The 15289-nt window shown below is 47.0% G+C and overlaps 1 protein-coding gene across 1 annotated transcript in view; it reads left to right on the top strand.

The window, feature by feature from the left end:
- MSI2 (musashi RNA binding protein 2) overlaps window positions 1-15289 on the top strand; it is a gene marked incomplete at both ends in the record, with an annotated part of 188644 nt that overhangs the window by 59852 nt on the left and 113503 nt on the right. The window contains 1 exon segment of the mRNA XM_079544972.1: window positions 11983-12075. Coding sequence (XP_079401098.1) covers window positions 11983-12075 — 93 coding nt within the window.

Raw genomic sequence — 15289 nt, 5'->3', positions numbered from 1 at the left:
GCTAAGGGTTAAAGTTTTCCATTTGTTCTTTTCAGAGAAATCATCTGGAGTGTGTTGGGCGGGAGGTAAATTGCTTTATGCATTTCTTTTTGCTGCTTGTGAATTTTTCTGTTTTAGCAGAACATCATCTAGAATCTTAACAGAGGGCTCTTAGCACTGATTTGTCAGGGCTATCACAAAAAATTAGTTGGTGCTAACTTGGAAGCATTTAAATGATGCCTGCTTTCTGTGCTGTAGAGGCAGTAAGATTTTTTTTTTTGAAGTGATCTCGCTGTTTGCAGCTGGAGGAATTTTATAACTTACAGGACATGCACTTCTCTGAGTCTCCACATTGGGCTGTGCTGTTGGCTTTTGTGAAGTGCTGCGTTGGGCCTCCAAATGCATTTCTTCTTTCTCCTTTTGGCAAGCACGCGCGGCTCTGTAAGAGCTCTGTTAGCCACAGCATTGCGTGCTTATGGGTGTATTGATGGAGCTGGCTGCTTGGCACACCAAAAGGTACGGCTGGCTGAAGGTGTAACTGCCTGTGCGAGCTTTCTTAACTTCAGAGGTAAGTGTGGAGCAGTGAGGGAGGGGAAAATGATAGATTTTGCCCATGGGACAGTTTTTTGCCAATGGCTCTGCCCTGCATCAGTCTGTCCAGCAGCGATGGCTGTGGCTGAGGAGACCTGTGCAGCATGTGTGTTTGAGGGTGGCCCCGTGACTCTGTGGGCTTTCGCCTGGGCAGGGGCTGTGGGGCAACCTGGCAACGTCCCCTGGTGCCTGCGATGCCCGGCAGCCTGTGACAGCTGCAGCCGTAGGCAAGCATGACAGCAAATCAAAGGCACTCAGCTTTGGCTGCTCTAACTCACGTATGGATTTTAATGGGGTCGTTATGACTCAAATCACAGAAATATTGGGAAGACTCTTAGCTGGGCGTTTTGTGTCGATGGGAGCTGGGCTTCCCACTCTGACCTACTTTGGTGCAGCCTGGCGAAGAGGCTGCTTCGCTGAGAGCCCTGCTGCTGAACGTGCCCTTGGAAAGGTGTTCTCTTACTGCTGGGTGTCCTGGTGGAGGACAAAGCTTTCTGGTTGTTTTTTGGATATGGCACCGTTTCCTTCCAGAAAACGATAAAACATGAATAGTGGAATTGATGAACCTTGTAATGGTCAGCTCTGCTGTGTTCCCACTGAGCGCTGCTGCCGTGCCTTTGTACGGAGGGCCCTGGGCAGAACGCCGTCCCCCCTGTCCTGCAGTACAAGGTGAAGTTCTGCAAGAGGACTCTGCTGCAAAATCTGTAGGCTAAATTGCTTCTCTCTGGGACTTTTGTCCCCACATTACGTGGGTATTGCAAAAATCCTGCCCTTGGTACATCTTCATATTGAACAGTGGTCTCCTTTTGTGGTCCTGAGATGTCTTCCTATAGCAATAATTGTCTTCATTTAATGTATCAGCGCAGTTTTGAAGCACTGCTGAGCAGTAATCAAGCTGGTATGGTGGATGAGTCGTCTGCAGTCAGTGAATATTTAGTTACCTTTCTTCCCATAACCGTGTGTGAGAAGCTAACACGACTGGGGGATTTAAATAGATTTGCTCTGTTCTCCTCTTCCTGCCTCCAGACCTTGCTTCCCCTACGCATAAAAAGAGTAACGTGGAGTGGAGGAGGAGGGAACAGCCCTGCGGGATTCAGAGCAAGTAGTTGAATCAGGGCTGAGGGGCTGCGATCTATTCCTGTTCTCTGGAGGGTGTGAAGTCCGGCTCTGGTGAATTTCACTGTATCTTTTGATTTGAAACTTGAAGCCACGTTTTGCTCAAAGAAATGCTGAGCTCTCCCAGCTGGGGCTCATTTTCGGGAGCGTGGGCAGCTGGTCGTGGCTGTGTGCCTGGGGGCTGCGCTGCCCTGGCTGTGCTGCTGCTGCTCCCAGGAGCTCTGTGGAGGCTGGCTGCAGCCAGGACAGCACTGGGGACGGCCCTGCCAGGGCTGCAGCCCTGCAGTTGGTTCTGGCTGGTGCTGCTCTGCTGCATAAAACCCACGTTGCTTGTTCTGCCTCCTGCTGATACCACGGGCATCTGGCAGGGGGCAAAACCAGCAAACAACCAGCCAAAAACCAGCTCTCTCAAGCTTAACATCAAAACCAAAGACAGCTGAAAACTAGGAAGACAGCTGGGACTAAATTGGTTTTGTTGATGAACGGCTTGGGAGAATACAGTCCGTCTGTATTTTCCACAGAAATCAAGGGAACTGAGTGACCCCACCAGGAATCTGTGCTGCTGGGTGGAATTAAAGAGCCCTTTCATTGCTGCGTCCCTTCTGTAGCTGGCGTTGGTTCTCACAGGATGACATTAGCTTACACAGGGGTCAGGCACAAGGTATTTGCACTGGCTAAGTCTTGCTGAAATCCTATTTTGAATACTTAAGCATGTTGTACGTGGCACGTAAAGCTGTGCTGCCTTTACACAGGATTGAGTTTTTCTTGCTCTTGGGGAGCTTTGAGTGCCTGATGTTTGCTAGCTGAAGGTATGTAGTACTATGCAGGAAATACGTCCGTCATTTCTCAACCATACAGTGGTTCTGGCTGAGAGGATGGCTGGTGGGGTGTTTGCTCACTTTGTGAATGGAGAAAAGTTGGCAGCTTTCAGTAAATGTTCTTTCTTTCATCGTGGGCTTTGCACTGTGTTCCGGTTTGTTTCTTAATAGCTTTTTGGAAGTTGCTGTGAGGATCCTGGAGGCCAAAAAAAAAAAAAAAAAAAAAAAGCCACCACAAAAAACCTGGAGAATTCTTGCTTATGGTTTTTGTTCTGCTAAAGAAGCCTAGCAATTTAGTTAACAAGATCACTTCCCCTATTACATGAGTTATTGTTGTTTTTAATTAGAGGTAATGCTGTAGTTTGGATGTACAACACAATGGAGTATAAAATGCAGTTCAGCATATATACTAGAGATGATTTTTCCAATTACAAACCTATTTAGAAGGCGGATGCATTAGAAATGATGAAATGTCAAACTGCAGATGAGGTGAGCAAGCTGGAATACACATGCACCCACACACACACTCAGAAGCACAAGAGGAAAGTGCTCTGGAAATCTGTTATATATGCATAATTAGTTTAATCTGAAATTAATGCTAATTTCAGCAATTTGTGATGCAGATTCATTATTAGTACTTGTCACGGAGTTGACCAGATCAATCTATGTCCGTGACAGGGGCGACAGGCCTCTGCCCTCCCCCCCCCCCACCCCAGTCCCACAAAAATGGGAAGGAAGGAAGGGAGGAAAAGAGCAGCGGCAACAATCTATGGAGGAAAACTTATTTTACTATAATATTGGAATACAAGATAACACAATATATACAATTTAATTGAAATTGAGATTAATAAATCAGACAAGATGAGAGAGAGAGAGAGAGAGAGAGAGTTCCCGGAACCGAGTCAAACCTGAAAAGCTTGGAACGGCTAGGAAAGCACCCTCCAGCACCCACTGCAAGGCAGCAAGAGAGTGCCCCCCCCCACCCGGAAGGGCCAGATCCCGTGACTTCTGTAATGTACAGGGATAGGTACCTGGGATTGGGCATTAACACTTTAATACCCCGTACACTACATGATGTTTTGATGTAGAATACTGAAACCCAAAGTAAAAACAAACAAACAAACAAACAAGAAACATAGAACCACGACATTCCACCCCTTATTCTACATCGTTACATCATGCTTAATATATATATATACATATATACAAACAAACAACAACAACAACAAAAATGATTACAATGCATTACACACACATGGCTATATATATATATACATATATATATACATAGAGTTAGTAACTGCACTCCCCCGGCATCAAGTTTCCCTGTGGTACACACTGGACATCCCCATTCTTTTGCATTACCCACCAAGTGCATCCTGGTCCCTGGGCAAAAACTGTACCACGGAGAGGTTTGCCCTTTCCAGAAGCTGGAAGAATCCAAACTGCCTTTCCTAACATGTTCTTTACATGTACAATGGGGACTTTATCTCCCTCTACGGTATGTAGGGAACTGGATTGGTTAGGACCATCACGATTAATAGATCCTCTGGTATTGACCAACCAGGTGGCTTCTGCCAAATGCTTCTCCCAGTGCTTAAATGTTCCGCCACCCAGTGCTTTTAGCATCGTTTTTAACAATCCATTGTATCGTTCTATTTTACCAGAGGCTGGTGCATGATAGGGAATATGGTAAATCCACTCAATGCCATGATCTTTGGCCCAAGTATTTACAAGAGAATTTTTGAAATGAGTCCCATTATCTGACTCAATCCTTTCTGGGGTGCCATGTCGCCACAGGACTTGTTTCTCGAGACCCAGTATGGTGTTTCGGGCAGTAGCATGGGGTACTGCATATGTTTCAAGCCACCCAGTGGTTGCCTCCACCATAGTAAGCACATAATGCTTGCCATTGCGAGATCGTGGCAAGGTGATATAATCAACCTGCCATGCCTCCCCATATTTGTACTTTTGCCATCGCCCTTCCTCCCAGAGAGGTTTCATCCTCTTGGCTTGTTTGATAATGGCACATGTTTCACAGTTATGAATAACCTGTGCAATGGCATCCATAGTTAAGTCCACCCCTCGGTCTCTAGCCCATTTGTATGTTGCATCTCTCCCTTGATGACCTGAGGTCTCATGGGCCCACCGAGCTAGAAATAATTCACCTTTGTTCTGCCAGTCCAGGTCTATTTGAGCCACCTCAATTCTGGCAGCTCGGTCTACCTGATGGTTATTTTGCTGTTCTTCAGTAGCCCGACTCTTGGGCACATGAGCATCTACATGACGCACCTTTACGACTATAGTCTTTGTTCGGGCAGCAATGTCTTTCCACAGTTCAGCAGCCCAAATAGGTTTACCCCTTCTTTGCCAGTTATTTTGCTCCCACTGCTGTAACCACCCCCATAAGGCATTTGCTACCATCCATGAGTCAGTGTAAAGATAGAGCATTGGCCACCTCTCCCGTTCAGCGACATCTAAGGCCAGTTGGACGGCCTTTACCTCTGCAAATTGGCTTGATTCTCCTTTTCCTTCAGTGGCCTCTGCAACTTGTCGTGTGGGGCTCCACACAGCAGATTTCCATCTGCGATGCTTTCCCACAATACGACACGATCCGTCTGTGAACAGGGCATATTTCTTTTCATTCTCTGGTAGTTCATTGTATGGTGGGGCTTCTTTAGCACGTGATACTTCTTCTCCTGGTGGTGTTCCAAACTTTTTACCTTCAGGCCAGTCCATGATGACCTCTAGGATTCCTGGACGGCTGAGGTTCCCCATCCGCGCTCGCTGTGTAATCAACGCAATCCACTTACTCCAAGTGGCATCAGTAGCATGATGGGTGGAGGGAACCTTTCCTTTAAACATCCAGTTCAGCACTGGCAGTCGAGGTGCCAGAAGAAGCTGTGTTTCAGTACCGACTACTTCGGAAGCAGCCCGAACCCCCTCATATGCAGCTAAGATCTCCTTTTCAGTTGGAGTGTAATGCTCTTCAGACCCTCTGTATGCCCGACTCCAGAATCCCAGGGGTCGGCCTCGGGTCTCTCCTGAGGCTCTTTGCCACAAACTCCAAGTGGGACCGTTCTCTCCAGCAGCGGTATAGAGGATGTTCTTTATACCCTGTCCTGTCCGTACTGGCCCTAGGGCCACGGCACGGGCTATCTCCTGTTTAATCTGTTCAAAAGCCTGCTGCTGCTCAGGGCCCCATGTAAACTCATTTCTCATTCGCGTCACATGATAAAGGGGGCTTACAATGAGGCTGTAGTTTGGAACGTGCATTCTCCAAAAGCCCACTGCACCCAGAAAAGATTGTGTCTCTCTTTTGCTAGTGGGTGGAGACATAGCAGTGATTTTGTCGATCACATCTGTCGGGATGTGACGACGGCCATCTTGCCACTTTATACCTAGGAACTGAATCTCCTGGGCAGGTCCTTTCACTTTGCTTCGCTTAATAGCAAAACCGGCACTCAGAAGAATTTGGATCATTCGCTCTCCTTTTGTGAAGACTTCTTCTGCTGTATCGCCCCACACAATGATGTCATCAATGTACTGCAGGTGCTCAGGAGCACTGCCCTGTTCCAGTACAGTTTGGATCAACCCATGGCAAATGGTTGGGCTGTGTTTCCACCCCTGGGGCAAACGGTTCCAGGTATACTGAATGCCCCTCCATGTGAAAGCAAATTGTGCCTTACATTCTTTGGCCAAAGGAATGGAAAAGAAGGCATTAGCAATGTCAATGGTGGCATACCATTTGGCCGCTTTTGACTCCAGTTCATACTGGAGTTCTAACATGTCCGGCACAGCAGCACTCAGTGGGGGTGTGACTTCATTCAGGCCACGGTAGTCCACCGTCAGCCTCCATTCTCCACTGGCTTTACGCACTGGCCATATGGGGCTGTTAAAAGGCGAGTGAGTTTTGCTGATCACTCCCTGGCTCTCTAGCTGACGAATTAACTTATGAATGGGGAGCAAAGAATCCCTGTTGGTGCGGTACTGACGCCTGTGCACCACCTTTGTAGCAATCGGTACGTGTTGCTCTTTTACTTGCAGCAGCCCCACAACAGATGGATCTTCTGACAGGCCAGGCAAAACAGACAGCTGCTTAATGTTGTCTGTGTCCACAGCAGCTATTCCAAAGGCCCATCGATACCCCTTAGGATCCTTGAAATGCCCCCTTCTGAGATAATCAATACCTAGTATACATGGAGCCCCTGGGCCCGTCACAATAGGATGTTTTTGCCAGTCCTTACCAGTGAGGCTTATCTCAGCTTCCAACACAGTCAATTCTTGAGAGCCACCGGTCACTCCAGAAATATGGATTGATTCTGTCCCTTGGTGACTCGAGGGCATCAGAGTGCACTGTGCACCAGTGTCCACCAGTGCCTTATATTTCAGTGGTTCTGATGTGCCAGGCCATCGAATCCACACAGTCCAATATACTCTATTATCCCTTTCCCCCCCCTGACTGAGGGCAGGGCCCCTCTATTCATTACCTGTGGTAACTGGAGCAACTGCACTGGTGGTTGATCTGCTTTGTAATTCTTTCACCCGGGCTCGTAGTACAGGAGTAGGTTGGCCGTGCCACTTCCCCATGTCTTCTCCATGGTCACGTAGGTAATACCATAAGGCAATTCGCGGTGTGTTACCCCTTACTTGAGCCGGAGAGCGTTTGCTTCTAACAGCTGAGATCTTTGATGGTGCACGTGAGAAGGAAGGTTCATCGTCTTTAATTAGGTGGGCTCGCATAAATTTCATCATCTCCTTCATCTCCTTCATATCCTTTGCTAGACTCTTTTGATTATCCTGATCTTCATCAAGCGTCTCTGATACTGCTACAGGTTTGTCACGGTTAATCAGTTGAGACACTTGCTCCGTCATCATTCTTGATATAGCAGCAACGGCAGTATGAATTGGGGACAGCAATTGTTCGTAATTTTGGAGCGTAACAATTAATTCATAAACTAAGGGCGTTCTCTGTTGTTCGTTGAATCTGTCACACGCTGACATTAGTGTAGAGGCATATTTGTCCGGTGCTGTTGTCACGATTTTCTGCCATATCTCAGGCGTTGTCCTCACTTTTTCAGGGTCGCGGTTTTGGTGTGGGTGGTTAGGAACGAAGTCAGGGTCATACAACATTTCCACCACGCCTATTTCCCTCAAATACTGGATACCCTTTTCAACTGTATCCCATTTTTTCATCGCAATCTTCAAGCCATTTTTGAAGGGATACTTTTCCTTCACGGCTGTTAACACTCGTTCCCAGAGGGAGGTAGCCTCATCCGAACATCGACTAATTCCTCTATCAATAGCTGGATCTCTGGCAATGGCACCTAGTTGGCGAGCTTCGTTACCATCCAGAGACAAGCTATGGGCCCCACTGTCCCAACAGCGAACCAACCAGGAAACAAGAGTTTCATTCGGGCGCCGTGTAAACTCCTTTCTTGAACCTTGGATTTCAGTCATCTTTAGAGGCCGGCGAGTAGTAATAGAGACTTCCTCTTCATCACTCTCTTCTGCACGTCTCTTAGTTTTCCCTTTTGCCTTTCGCGATGGTGGTGGTTCTGAGGAGGGCCCCTCACCTGGATCTTCCTCCTCCTCCTCCTCTTCTTCTCTTTTTCGTTCAAGACGCGAAGACACTCGTTTCCATTTCTTGCCCTCCACAGGAGCAACCGGTATTGTTACTGGTGTCTCCTGTGATTGATTAGATTTGACTTGGGGATTTTCCCCTTTGGCTTGAACCTCAGCTCGGAAACTCTCTCTCTCCAAAATGGTATTATATAGGGCACGGTAAGCACAAGCCAAACCCCAAATAAGTTGTACCTCCTTAGATTTATGTAAGCCGCATAGTCCCTGATTCAAATACTGGCTTAGTTTCTCAGGATCCCACAGGTGTTCAAGAGTAAAATCCCATGACACTGCGGGTCCCCATGCTTCTAAGACCTTTCCTAAACCTCTCCATCAGCGCCATTAGGTACCTATATACGGATGCAATTCCAACACACGTAAGTGCAAGATGGATTATTGGCCAGTAGGTTGTGAGTAACACCATTGCTTTAAATCCTTTACACAGCGCCCCCACGATAACGAGTGGGTTCATCAGAGGTGCCTGCTAAAAAAGGGGTTAATGAATTGAAGCTAACAAGAGCAGGAAAAAAAAAAAGGCACTACCCAGACTAAGTAGTGCTCAAAGTTTACAAATATCCCAGAACACTGGCAGTACGCCTAATCTTTCAAGGTCAGGTTTTCCAGCACAGAAACTTGAACTACTGATAATGCTCCCTAACGAAGCTCTCTAAGAGCAGAGAGAAAAAAAGATCCGTTCTAACAGCTAAAAAGCAGCTCGTGCCCCACGTTGGGCGCCAAAAATCTGTCACGGAGTTGACCAGATCAATCTATGTCCGTGACAGGGGCGACAGGCCTCTGCCCTCCCCCCCCCCCACCCCAGTCCCACAAAAATGGGAAGGAAGGAAGGGAGGAAAAGAGCAGCGGCAACAATCTATGGAGGAAAACTTATTTTACTATAATATTGGAATACAAGATAACACAATATATACAATTTAATTGAAATTGAGATTAATAAATCAGACAAGATGAGAGAGAGAGAGAGAGAGAGAGAGTTCCCGGAACCGAGTCAAACCTGAAAAGCTTGGAACGGCTAGGAAAGCACCCTCCAGCACCCACTGCAAGGCAGCAAGAGAGTGCCCCCCCCCACCCGGAAGGGCCAGATCCCGTGACTTCTGTAATGTACAGGGATAGGTACCTGGGATTGGGCATTAACACTTTAATACCCCGTACACTACATGATGTTTTGATGTAGAATACTGAAACCCAAAGTAAAAACAAACAAACAAACAAACAAGAAACATAGAACCACGACAGTACTCCAGTCCATTTCCACCATTCTGAGACGTTGAGAATGGGAAGGAAATGATTCTTACAGCCGTTGTCCTGAAGTCAGATGCAGAATTCCTGCGCTGTGTGAGCTGGGCCTCGGCGCTCTGCAGGTGCTGGGGGTTTGGTGCCTGAGATTCTGAAGTTCTTTAAATTCCAAAAATTCTTTCATAAATCCCCTTTGCCCATTTTCATAGTCATGTTTGCAAGAGAGAATGGGGGGGAAAAGAACAAAGAAGCCTAAGAACAAAATTGATGTGTGCGGGCACGGACGGGCGCAGAGCTGGAGGCACAAGCTCTGCAGAGCCGTGCGTTCCTTCGTGTCGCCTGGGCTGGGTTCCGCTCCTGTGGGACGGATCTGTTTCCAGAGGCAGTCTTCAGCCTCTTCTTCTGGGAAGACTGGCTTGATGTGCCACAAACCGATCTCATTGCGACCTTAGCCTAGCACAAAATGCCATCAAACCAGAAGAGCTGTCGTGCTGAAGCACGATGCTTTTTCCTGCTTCTGCACCAGCTGAAGTGTTTGCCAAACACAAAGGCAGATGTATTTCTGAAGAGCCAAGCCAAGAGAGAGATTGTAACCTTGAGTGACTCTTCGCAGTTTAGTCACATGTTGAGTTTTGATTAACTGCAGCACCAACGCCGTGCACAAACAAAGCGGTTCTGCAGATACTCACCATTAGCGGACTTCATAAGCACCGTTAGGTCTCCTTCTCCCCTGTCGATTCCCACTACAGCACAGACAGACGCCATCAGCGTGCAGAGACTCCAGAAACACGTAGAGTCTGCGTTCTGTGCAGACCTTGCGATAGCCATCGACAGCTCTGCTTTGCTGCACGTTGCTGAGGTGTGGAGCTGGCAGTGGTGCCTGCTGGCCGACCCGGCGCTCGGTGCTGCTCCGAGGGGTTGTGATGGATCGGCTCCGATGGCTTCCTGTCGCTGCCTGCTGGCACGGCGCTGCGAGTGAGTGCAGACGGATGGCACAGTGGGTTCTTAGGTGTATCACAGAACATCCCAAGTGAAAAGGGGCCAATAAGGGTCAGCGAGCCCAACTCCTGCACTCACCTATACGTGTGTTTCTGTAGAATTGTAGGATATTTTGGTTAAAGATATGCAGGTGCGTTTTCACAGCCAAACGAGACGTTCTGATTTTAAAAAGCCTTTGGTTTTGAACAGAAACTCTGTGCCTGGCTCAGCTCTACATGCTGGTGCCCCTCAGCCTGACCTGGCCTTCCCCAGGGCTGTGTTCTTTGCCTGGGCAGTGAGTGCCAAGTACTGGAGCCTGAGAGCAGGGATTATGAGGGCAGGCTTCATTTTGGCCTTCACTTCTGTATCTAGAAGTGATTTCTGAAACCATTTCCCATCTCACAGCACACAGTCAGTATTAAAATGTTGTGAATTTGCTTGTCATTACCTGTATTTTCTTTGACTGAAGCTATTGAAACAAAATAGTCTTTTTTTTTTTTTTTTTTTTTTTTTAAACCTTCAATCTTCTTTCTAAAAGAAGTATTTCTCTCTTTTTTCTTTCTTGGTCAAATATAAAAATGAAGATAATTTCAAATATTGCTTTAGAATAATTGCTTTCTTCCCTCTTTTGTATGACAACAGGAGCTTGGCCTGATCTTCATCAGATGCCAGCAAGCAGAGGGCTCCTGGCAGCCCTGCGAAATCCTTTAGTTACAAGTTGGCTTTAGCCAATTCTTTATTTGTAAATGACAATTTTATACAGAAAAATGTATGCTTGGGCTTCAATTTCAGAGTCCTAGATTGCATTCAGGAAAAAATAATTGAATTTTTACACTATTTTTTTTCCTTCTTAAAAAAAAAAAAAAAGTGCAGCTCTGTAAAGCATGTGTGGGGAGTGATGGAGGGAAATGTTTGATTTGAATGGCAGCAGAGATGGGAGTGATGGGTCTGTGCTGCTGTGAGGCGGCCCCTTGGTGGTGGACTGGCCCTGCAGTGACACCCACTGCCCTACTGCTGCTGCTCCTAAGGGCTCGGGTCCTTGGGCTGAGTCCTGTCCATCTCAGAGGGTTGTAGGTGATGGGTCACCTGGAAGTGCTCCACAGTGCTCCAGCATCATTCCTTTGCTTTGTGTGGACCAGCCTGGGCTGTGCGGTCTCTCCTCCTGAAGAATTTCAAAGTAATTGTGCAAGTTCCTTTTAAAGCCACCTGTGGAAACTTAATATCAGGGCAGTTCGGTTGGATGGAATTGCCTTATGTCTGCTAAAGAGTGTGCTTTGTCTTTAGGAAAGAAGGGGGGAAAATGCCGTGCCTTTCTGAGATGGTAGCTATGAGGAATCCTTTTTCCCTCATATTTGCATTGAGAAGCACAATAAAAATCATTTATTAAAAAAAAATATCCGGGGGCTAGAGTTGTTATTGAGTGCCTTTACTCATCCATTTCTCAAACAAAAACAAAACAAGACAAAGAAAAAAAGTATCTAATCAAATAGAATCTGAATTGCTTTTGTAGAGAAATATTCTCATTAACTGGGCTAGGGATGGCATCTGAAGAATATATTTTTTTTCCACATATTGTTTGAAATAATCTGGTTAAACCATATGCTTGTCTTGTAATTTCTTGCAGATGGTCACAAGAACAAAGAAAATATTTGTAGGTGGATTATCGGCTAATACAGTAGTGGAAGACGTAAAGCAATACTTTGAACAGTTTGGCAAGGTAAGTTCCTGCCTGAGTGAGCGCTGCATTCTTTGAATTCTTCCTTTTTTTCCCTTTCTTTTTAAAGTGTTTTGAAAAAACAGCAGTGCAGTGAGGCCTGTGCTCAAAGGAGAGCCACATTTTCTGCTTTGCAGTCTAATTTTTTTTGAAGCCTGTTTAAGTTTGTTTTGTGGTTCCTATTGTTTGCTGCATTTGAATGTGTACAGCATCATCCAGCATTGTCAACACTGCTCAGGGTTAAAAAAAATCAAAACAACAACAAAAATCACTGGGAGTTGAATTTGTGTTTGTTCAGGAGGAACGTGACCCTTACCTGAACGATTACACAGTTGTCTGCTCCATAACATAAGCCTCATGTGAGCCCTATTCCAGCAGCTGAAGGAGGCATAGAGGTGTGTGAGAGAGCTTGCGAAGTTGTGAAATGCCTTTAGGAACCATGTGAACAGCAAGAGGGGAATGGCAGTCACCAGATTATTCTTTTTCTTACTGAAAAATCTTTAGCAAGGTCCTCGTGAAGCACACATGGAGTCCTGACGTCATTAAAAGCAGAGTTAGGCGTGGAGTCGGTGCTGTCCGAGGGAAGCCTGGGCCTTGCCCCAGTGTTCTCTTGTGCAGCAGAACAGCTCGCACCCTGCGGTGGGCGCCACTGCGGCGTGGGGCCCCCGGTGCGGTGCAGCGCTGCTGGCTGTGCTGAGCTGACGGCAGGCGGGGTGGGCAGGCCCTGAGCGCGGTGCTCCCCATGGGCGCTGGACCTTCAGCGCTCTGTGCAGCTCGGTTTCTGCCTTTTGGATTGCATCGACTGGTGATTTAGATGCTCGATTGCCTGAGCACGCAGTGGGATATCCCAAAGCAAAGCAGCTCCCATTCCTTGTAGTCAGTTTATGTTTCTTTTATCTGGCTCTGAAATGCCTTGGCCAGGCAGTATTTTGTTGAGAGCTGAGGAGGGGAGTTTATAAACTGTTCCTGTGCTGGATTGGTAGTTGTTTTTCAAGCCGTTCACTTTATTTTCAATAATAATCTTTGATTCCGGCAGGATGTTTACAGCCTGCTGAGCCTTTTATTAAAGGATTACACGAGCTTTTGGATGTTTCTTCTGTAGTTACTTCTAATTGTGGAACTCCTCTAACCTGTATTTTTGAAGTTAATAATACTTTCAATAAAAGTGCTTTGCATATTGGCTGGATGCTCTCTTAATCTAGTCTTTTTAATTTCACCATCTGGTAGTTTCATGTTTGCAGTTTTACGGTCCTTGATAACTCAGACAATCGGACTGCATTTTTTCGGCAGCAACTTGTGGTTCGGGATGCTTCAGTTCCTGCTTTTGTGCTCTGCCTTCCTTGACTTTAAAGAAGGGTTTTCAGAAAGCAATACTTCTGGAGAATCAGATACTCTTCAGGTGTTATCAGTTGAAGGCTGAAAAATGAAGGAGCTGGAAATAATTCTGTAAGTTGTGAGCAGGGCTGAAACCCTTCCCTTTGGCAGTGGAGCCAGGGTTCATCCTGCTGAGGCTGGCAGTCCTTGGGACTGGGCTGCTGTGGGACTCAGGGCCAGCAGGGTGCTGCCCAGTAGCGTTTTCCAGGTGCATCCCTGTCTTGTGCATCTCGGTGCTACATTGTGATCAGGAGGAGAGTTTGAAGGCAGTGGCATTTTGGAGGCACTCAAGTGCTCTTGACTGCACTGTGGTGTTTGTCAGCTGGCAGTTTGGTTTGGGGGTGTCTGAGGTGATGCCTGCCAGGCTCCAGTTGTGAGAAGGAGCAGAGGTGATTAGTGACTCGGAATCGTGGACTTGTGGTCCAGGTGGTTCAGTGCACTGCACTGGGTGGGTTGTTCAGGCACAGGGAGGGCTGTCCCTGTGGGACCTGTAGGAGCTGCTTCCTTCTCTTCCATGCCCATCTCCTTCCCAGGCCTTACCTTCACTTGCTGCTTTTGGTTGCAGGCTCGTGGTGGCAGACTGGTGATGTGTCTGTGTCCTGCTCAGCACACCCCTCTCCCGTCAAGTCATTGCAGTAGGAACAGTGCATTAGGACTGATGGCAAGGATTGCATTTGGTTAACGCTTTCTTAAAATAAAAGGCAATTGCGTTACATAATTAGAGAGCAGCAGAGCCGCCCATGCTTGATAAGAACATCTCAGGTGACTTCCTCTTTGAAATGCTGAGCTTTCTTATTGGTGTGAATAAAATTGCTTAACGGCTGCTGTGCTTCTCAGAATCCTGTCTGTACTTGCTGCAGAGAAGAGCTTTGCAACCAGGGGCGGTTGTTCTGGTAACTGGAGGTTGCTCTCAGTGCAGCCCGTGGTTACTGCCATGCAGCTTTGGGCCAAGCTGACGCGCTAATTTAACGGGAGTTGGCACGAAGGGCCCTGAAGTGTTGAATTTGAAATAGTTTCTTTCTGAAAAGTAAATGTCAGAACCTTTCTCTCCAGTAGAAAGAAAACTGCTTTTAATAAACCTTCTTTCCTGACTTCACCAGTGGAAATGCCTGCCAGCTAGCACACCAACAAATGTGGTAATGATAACTCTTGAGACTTTTATTGTGAAGCTTCTGATATGATAGTTATTTCTTTCAGTAAAGCTGAAGATCTGTGGGAATCCCAGCCATCATTCAGAGGAAGACAGGGAAAAATGACCTGCATAAAATCAGAAACCTTAACAGAGCGCAGAGCAGTGTAATTAAGGCCTGGTGGCCGGCTGCAGGAGGGGCCCGGCTGCCCTCCGCATGCCCAAGCTGCTCCCCGGGCTCAGCGCCTCTTGCGGTGCTCAGTGCTTCCAGAAGCAGTTTGGGAGCAGAGCTCAGCTTCGCTGCACCTCACCCTGGGCTGTGGTGGCAGAGGGGCCTTCGTCTGTCTGCACTTCTATCAGGACGAGCGCATCCTGCGCGTCTCCAGCTGCAAGCGAGGGTGGTGAGGGACCCCTGCGGGTCCGCAGTACTGGGTAGCTTCGTTGCGCTCCTGTGAAAGTAATGTAGTCCTTATTTTGTGACTTGCAATTACACTTCACATGGCGAACTGTGTAATTAGTTTGGAAGACTTATGCCTAGTCATTGGTTTATCCTAATCGGCTTTGGCTTTTCCCAACAACAAAGTGAGCTTATTTTCCTAAGCTGAAACAACTCTGCTCCCTTTGTTCCTGTCTTTTATTGTCTCATTCCTTTCATTCTGTTTTACTGCCAAAGTTTTGTTTCATTAGGCCTACAAGTCATTTCCAATCCAGTGG

This window comes from Tetrao urogallus, assembly GCF_951394365.1.
Source record: "Tetrao urogallus genome assembly, chromosome: 20".
NCBI classification, from domain to species: domain Eukaryota; kingdom Metazoa; phylum Chordata; class Aves; order Galliformes; family Phasianidae; genus Tetrao; species Tetrao urogallus.
The sequence above is the reverse complement of the archived record's forward strand: the minus strand, read 5'-3'. Positions and strand labels throughout refer to the sequence as shown.